Source organism: Scomber japonicus, chromosome 11 (genome assembly GCF_027409825.1).
Source record: "Scomber japonicus isolate fScoJap1 chromosome 11, fScoJap1.pri, whole genome shotgun sequence".
In the NCBI taxonomy this organism is placed as follows: domain Eukaryota; kingdom Metazoa; phylum Chordata; class Actinopteri; order Scombriformes; family Scombridae; genus Scomber; species Scomber japonicus.
Genome location: NC_070588.1, coordinates 19,896,920 through 19,904,953, shown reverse-complemented (window position 1 = coordinate 19,904,953; position 8,034 = coordinate 19,896,920). Strand labels below are relative to the sequence as shown.

The 8,034-nt window shown below is 36.1% G+C and overlaps 1 protein-coding gene across 1 annotated transcript; it reads left to right on the top strand.

The window, feature by feature from the left end:
* The first annotated feature begins 4,647 nt into the window (after window positions 1–4,647).
* On the top strand, window positions 4,648–7,149 carry si:ch211-214p13.7 (uncharacterized). Its single transcript, XM_053329066.1, has 4 exons — window positions 4,648–4,777; window positions 5,493–5,512; window positions 5,595–5,632; window positions 5,968–7,149. The coding sequence occupies exons 1-4, from the start codon at window positions 4,758–4,760 to the stop codon at window positions 6,154–6,156; spliced, it is 267 nt and encodes an 88-aa protein (XP_053185041.1). The 5' UTR covers window positions 4,648–4,757; the 3' UTR covers window positions 6,157–7,149.
* The last annotated feature ends 885 nt before the right edge of the window (window positions 7,150–8,034 follow it).

Genomic DNA, 8,034 nt, shown 5'->3' with positions numbered 1-8,034 from the left:
GTACTGCTTTTTCCTGTAATGTAGTCAACTTGCTGAGTATGTGACCAACCACAATGAGAACACCACAACCCAATCTACATTTTCTTAGTAAGTATTCTGTTTGTGGTGGAGCAGAGGCGAATGTTCTGCTACTGGTGTGAATGTCTTTCAAAACCTCCTCTAACTTCCTGTGCTTAAACTAGCCCACGTTGATGTGACCGACAGCCGAGGTGTGTGTTTCCTGCAGTCTCAGCTCAAAACACTGAGGTCTGTATGTAGGAGACATAAAACAAATGCAATCAGATTTAATGAGATAAAACAGTGGTTTAGTAATATATGTTTGCCTATAATTATCATTTGCTTTTATTAAAATATTGAAATAATCATCTCAACTAAAGGGATACAGGTAGAAATATAAAAAATAGCACATCCATTCACCTTAAAGCACAAAATATTTCTGCAGTCCCAAGTGAAAACAAAAGTATATATTGCAGATCAAATCATATTCCAATGCTTTTTCACAAGATATAGACACTTCCTTAACTACAGCCTTCATACTTTCAGACAGAGGTTTGTTAAAATATTGAGTGAATCTGCACATGACAAATCTACTTATCCTCTCCCTTTTTTATACCACTGCCAAAGTTTTAGCCAACAAAGTTAAATAAGTAAAAAAAAAAAAAAAACTGTTCCAAGTCACGTAAATGAAATTACTATGGGTAGAAAAATAGCAAGAAAAATAACAAGAAATGAATGTTAGAACCCAAGCGAATAAAAAACAAAGCTGCTTTTGCTCTAGCCACGTTGATTTAAAATAACTGTACTTTGCATCTATGTGACCACAAGACGTTCTTCTGCAGTGTGGTTGATCGCTTATCTTCTTTGCCTGTTCCATGACACCAACGCATACTTGTCTGCTGTACATTTTTCAACCAACATTTTCATCTGTACGAGTCCATGACCAATCAAAAATGTTCAAGACACATTGATGGAGGCATACTCCGGATTGTCTTGCTTAGTCGAGGTTCTCTGCTCTCTGGCAGGCATCCGGGACTCTTTATGTTTGATGGCAGCATACACTGCATGGTCTGACACTTGACTTTTATCTGCTGTATGTGCCACAGTAGGCTGGTTTCCATTGGTCATCAGGGATGGTGGTGTGCCTTCAGTAGTTGGAGAGTGGTGCAGGGCAGAAGTGGAAGGAACACTCCCCTTAGAGCACTCGGGTAGCGTACGAATGGATATTTCCTATGACATCAAAAGACCAGAACAAGACCCAGTGATCAAATGAAACATTCACTCTTGATACCATTATGAGTTGTAAACATCTTGAATGTTTCAACATTTTGGGATATACATTTATTTTCATTAATGCTGAGAGATGGATGAGAAGATTTATATCACTCTCATGATTGCACATTAGATACTGTATGTAGGCAAAGCCAGCAGCCAGTCAGTTTAGTTTAGCATAACTGTTAAAAGGGGGAATCAGCAACTCTGTCCAAAGATAACAAAATCAGTCTAAAAGCCACTCTAATTAGCAATTCATATCTTGTTTCTTTCTCATCTAACTCTTGGCAAAAAAAAGCTAATTAGTGTATTTCCCAAAATAAAAGAACTATTTCTTTTAAGTTAGCAACATTGTAACCCATACTTGCGCCTTTGTGGGGTTGTTGGTCTGAATTCCTGTGAGAAAGACAAGAAAACAAATTGTTTATGTGGTAGGGTCTACAAATTGTGTTACAAAACGGTGTTACAGTGAATATATATTAAGGTTCTTACGTTTCCAGTCATAAAAACATAAGAAAGTTATAGCTGTCAATGAGATGATCAGAAAAGACATGCTGATGACGATGAAGAAATAAGGCAGCCAGGGCCAGGAAGTGGCCTTATCAACATCATCACCAACACTTGGTGACTTGTCATCTACAAAAGAGGAAGAGCAAGGTCAATGATTTTAAACAGTGTTTATTCAAATCTGTGTAGATAATCAAACAAATAAAGGGTCTTACTTGCACCTGCACCAGAGCTTTCAACCCCATGGTATATGTCTATGTGGAATCATTTAGAGTATAAGGAATTAACACTTAGATGAGGCATCTTACAGGTACATGATGGCACAGATGGAGAAATAAAGAGCCTACCTGAAACTGAGATGTTGATGGTATGACTTATCAGCTCATATTTGTATTCTTTCAAATCACATCTGTACAGGCCATCATCGTGAGTGGAAATCCATTTGAAAGTCAAAAAAGATGTCAGTTCCGTGACATCATTGTCGCTCTGTGTTATGTCCACATTCCTTCTGTTGTTTATTCGTTGACAATGAATTGTGTCAGTTAGTTTACACCAGGAGACTTTTAGCGACTCTCCACAGTGTTTGACAGTACAGCTGACTGTCAGATTTTGCCATGGGGCGGCTTTCCATACCATGCCTCTCTGTACCATCAGCTTAGTTTCACATGAAGAAATCAAGTCTAAAATAAAAATAAATAAAAATGTCCAATTCTCGTTTTTGACTCGAGGCTGTTCATTATTTCAGAGATTAAATTCATTTAATTACATGTTAAGGATGTCACTATGTGTTATTTTGAAGTACGCACTTTGTATATATATTTCTAAATACAGTACATTGACTGGCAAGACATATATTACAGAGAATCAAAGAGTATTAAGACTTACCTTGAGGTTTTCCATAGATGGATACAAATGTAAAACAATAAAATATCAGCACAGAGGTGTATAAAAATCTATCCAACGATCTTGACATGTTCATGTCCTGAAACTTCACAGATTATTTAACTGCAGTAAGAACATGTGGTTCGCTTCACTTTCTGATCTCACCACTTCCTGACCTCCTACACGGCTTAAGACCTTCCTGTACATGTGTGCATTTCAATTCATGAAATAAAAAAGTTTCCAGTTTGCTCAAACATAACAATTCATTATGTATATATTTGTGTAATTTAAAACTGGAATGATGGTTATGGACAACATTTCTCTCCACAGATGCAATTCGTAAACAGAGTCATACTGTACTGGTGGCATTTATTCAATGGCCTGTCACATTTTGTCAGGAAACCTGTGACACAGATCCATCATTGTGTTTACCAACACTCCTACTATGTCCTAAAGTGGCCCAGGTGGCCATTAAGTTCAGCTGAAAGTTGAGGCATCTCAGCTTTTGATCATATGCAGTCTTGTGAACCGCTTGCATTAGTCAGCAGTGTGCTCCAGAGGCCATGTGAATGTTCCCATCATCTTTATGAAATAATGAGAGGCTTGCTTGCTTCCCTTGTCCAATCTGTGCAAACATTTGCAGCTCCTGTAGATGAAGAAACAGCCCAAAGCTGCTCTGGTCTTATTTATAATATATTTATATATATATATATATATATATACATACATACATATATATACATATATATGTATGTGTGTGTGTGTGTGTGTGTGTGTGTATATATATATATATATATATATATACTATATATTTTTTGTATATATGTGTGTCGCTTACATGTCTCATCACAGGTGTGAAAGATGTGTTGCCTTGAATCTGCACATAGTAACAGCAAAGTGGTTGATGTTTAATTTGTTTCTTTTGATTTAATTCAACCAGCAGATGGTGGACGTTGACAGTTATTAATATAATTGCTTAGTGATATGTGAATCAGTGTTACAACAGCACCCTCCAGTGTAAGAAACAAAAAAAAACAATCTACTGCATGTGAATTTGTGTTTGTGTAAAGATAGGATTCGTGTTTTTGTTGTTGGTGGTGGGTTTTTTTTAAATCTGTCCAATCCTAAAAATCTTATATTTGATCACCACTTTAAGTACAGTGGATCATCCTCATGGTCAGTTATTTTTTGAGACCTTCCCAAACTGATTTTACTGTTATTTTTTGTATTGTTATTACATGAATATATCTTAATGATCATTATATCCATAAAGGTTTACTTTTACTCTAGTCAAAGACATGGTTAGTACAGTTAAACAGAATTTCCACTGAATGTGAAAAGAAGTTCAGTAACTTCCTCATATTCCTCATCAAGAAAATTTGCACAATCATGCAAATGAAGTGCAGCAACAAGAGCAAATGTTGTGGGACAGCTCATCTATAAATGATTGGTGCTATCTATAGCAATACAGATACTGTACTTACTGATGTGTTTTTTTAAAAAGATATCTACAGCTGAGACCCACCAAACCGATACAGATGCGATAAATAAAATATTATTTTACAGTGTTCAAATCATGTGATAAAATTATATTTTGAAAAGCTCAACAGGAACATGTTGAGTTTTGGCAGATAGATAGATAGATAGATAGATAGATAGATAGATAGATAGATAGATAGATAGATAGATAGATAGATAGATAGATAGATAGATAGATAGATAGATAGATAGATAGATAGATATAGATAGATAGATGGAGTCTGTGTGTCAGTCATGCATGAGTAAGTGTTGTTGTTGTAAGAAACAACAGTGCACAAGAAATCAAAATTAGCACACACATAGGCCATTGTATGGTTCCCCCTTACCTCTCTCTCTCTCTCTCTCTCTCTCTCTCTCTCTCTCTCTCTCTCTCTCTCTCTCTCTCTCTCTCTCTCTCTCTCTCTCTCTCTTCCTCTCTTCTAGCTCTCTCTTTATTGTGGCCTGTGTGCAGTCAGATACAGTTGCTACTACAGAGTTGGAGTTGCTCTTTAGTAATCAAGCACTGGTACCTACCACCTGTGTGACAAACAGTCTGAACATCCAGAACCTGCCAGCACATCATGGGAAACTGCACTTCAGGGTGAGTAACCATCAGTAAATGAACATTGTAGAGGGGACACTCACATGTTGTAAATAATAGAAATAAAGAAAGCTTCATTGAACTTCTACTTGAGTGGATTTATTAGAAGAACTGAGGACAATTTAAATAACAAAATAAGAAAGCTGGAAGCACTTTGACTGTTTGAAAAGCAGTTTCTGCATTTTGTCTCAGTGAGGAAACAGTGGTCACTGGATGAGATAAAACAGTTTGAGCTAGCATGTTTGTCAGCATGTATACAAGTCAAACATGAAAGATATGCTTTTTAACGAACGACAGTATGTATTTGTTACAACCTGAGCTGAGATCTTGACCGAAAAGCATATTAAATTCTAGGTTCTGCGCAGTTAGACATAGACAGTTGGTCATAGAGAGATGTGGGTTGTAGGAGTTTCCTGTTGCAGCAAGCGTTATCATCTGTTAAGCTGTCAAGGAAACGCTGCTGTTGTATGAAACGTACACCTCTCAAAAGCTGTTGTAGATCCTATTTTTATCATGGTTAATCGCATTTTATAATGTGAAAGACAAAATGATAATATTTTCAGTAATACATTTACTTAAATTTCACACACACACACACACACACACACGCATACACACACATACATTTCTGTTTGGGAAAACAGACACATACTATGTTGATCTGAATGACTGTGTCCTCATTCTAATCTCATTTCTCCATTTGTTTTATTACCAGGATAAAGAAGAAAAGGAAAGGTAACACTACATTTATAATACCATTTAGTATATCAAATTATGTACAGCACCATGTTTTATTTAATTGCATTTCCTGTTTCAGGGGATTCTGCAAATGATAAAAGCAGCACAAATAATAAGGTAATCCTGCCCATCTTTTCAGTATTAAATGTATTAGTTTATTTACTGAAGCATAAGTCTCTATCATTATCAGTACCATTTGGTGAGTTTTTATGATAGCCCCGTCAGAGCTGCGGATTATTAGATTTGCATACTGTGTGAACATTAGAATGAGCCTCTGTTGCAGCTATTTAAAACTTTGTGACCGTTTGACGTGCAGAAAGCCATAGCCACCAACCACATCACAAAATGTGCTGGTTGCAGAAGCACTGCATGAATACATAAAATAAATCAAGTGTAATATTATGTTCAGAACAGAGGAATTAACCCCTCTCTCTGTGTTTGTCTCCTGACAGCCTAATGAGGATGTTACGTACGCCTCTATTGACCACAGCAATGCCCAAGGATCGAGAAGAACCAGATCTACCACTGACAATGACTGTGACTATGCCACAGTTTATATCCCAGCAGCACTTCAACCTGAAACTGCATCTCAGTGCTCATCTAAAGATGAATGTGCAGACGATTATGTACTGATGGGGTAGTAAACAGAAACAAGAGGAAACGTTCATCTGAGCTACATTGTACATAATATCACAAACAAGAGAAAGTGTCTAATATATTGTAATGGTGTGCAAGAAGCTTATAGTTGAACTGCCAATCAAAGCTTGATCTACAATTAGGAAAAAAAGACAAAATCATTCACAAACAACAAAATTCAGCCCAGAGTCATTTCCACTTCTGTGATAACTCAAGCCTGAACACAGCTGTGATGTTCCTTCCTGAAGAGGACAAACTGCCTGTATGTGCCTGGATGTCCTGAAATGTCTTGACATTAGCAACAATCTGGAAGTAGTAGATGTTGCTCTTGAAAATGTTTTGCCACTCAAGAGGATTAATCAGTTATACAGATCTACCAAAACAGCAACATTTCCAAAACAGGAAATGCAGGGGCTTCTGACATACGACTGCTTCTTACATCATATCCTGAATGACAGAGAATCCTAAAGCCACTGTGTGTCCATTTTATATGTGATTATAGCGCCTTTTAAATTGGTCTTATTGTATAACTTTTTATTTACAGATATAAGTCAACAGAATCAGTATAGTCAGAGTGTTCGCTCCTCAGAATTGCACACCTCCTAAATATACTATAAATAGATATTTAAGCTTGAAAACATCAAACCCACAACCTGAATGACTCAGAATCTTGGTGTATTCAGCAACCTGAATGACTCAGTAACTCAGGGGTCTTTCAGTATTCAGTATGTTGATATCAGTTTTCAGGGGGTGCTGGCATGCCTTGCTGTCTGTGACAGTGTATTTGTTAATACTTCCACCAGAAGTAACCAAAGTCAGAAACGCTCAACTTAGAAAATGGAAAATTTCAGCTGCCTAGACTGGCTTTTACAAAGTAAATGTATGTCCAATTTGTGCCACTGCCACATTATCCAGTTCATGATGGAGAATGTAATTTTTATATAATTTATGTCCACACAGCATTTTAGAGTTTGTGCTCCTGAGAAATACTGCAGACCACCCGGTATACTAGATACAGTAGATATTTAAGGCTGAAAAATTTATATTTTTTTATGGTTTGTATAAGCATGCAAGGCCTGTATCTAACTACAAGATTATGTATCTGTTGGGTTAGGTGGTAGAGTAATAGTAGTAGTATGGTGAATTACCTTTTTTTCATTGTTGATCTTTTTTTAATGATTAAAAGTTTAACAAGTCCACTTTTGTTCATTATTCTGTTTTATCTATCAACTGCATTTCTAAAAAATACTGAAATTATGGTAAACTATTTAAAAGATTGTACGGCTAAAAAAATCGCTTCCCCTTTTTCATATGTACAACTTAATATTCAGTGTGAGGTGAAGATAAACTATAGTTGCTGCTGCCTATGATTTAGTATCAGATTTCAAATGTTAGCCTGGTCTCCGGCTGTGCACAAGGCAGTGACATTCATATTAAAAAAAAGGTATTAAATAATATACCAAGAAATTGAACCATGATGATTTCATGCAAACATTGATACAGGATGTATCATGAATTCCCTCCATTAACACACAATTACAACACTATGAGTTTATGTGATCAGTTTACACTTAAGAGTCAGTTAATGAATGTAAATTCAACATTACTTAATACATTAATCGTACGTTTTTATACCCAGAGTTCCTGCTAGTATACGTTTAAAGCATAATACAACCTGATCATGCACAATACAGCCATCTAGTGGTGAGATGGGAGCAACATTCAGTAACATGTAAATTTGCATCGGATTACCTGTTTGATTAAAGAAAAATACAGCTCGCTAGAGGCTAATCAAATGCATGTTTATAAATGCTCTTTACTATAACTGGAATTCAGTATTCATTAATTGACTATCTATTAATTGTTAGCAAATTATATAAAGG

Bases quoted from the DNA above. Each gene is read 5' to 3' on its own strand.
- si:ch211-214p13.7 (XM_053329066.1), top strand. From the start codon at position 4,758: ATGGGAAACTGCACTTCAGG. The intron at 5,513-5,594 runs GTAACACTACAT...TTCCTGTTTCAG, and splicing joins GATAAAGAAGAAAAGGAAAG to GGGATTCTGCAAATGATAAA. The intron at 5,633-5,967 runs GTAATCCTGCCC...GTCTCCTGACAG, and splicing joins AAAGCAGCACAAATAATAAG to CCTAATGAGGATGTTACGTA.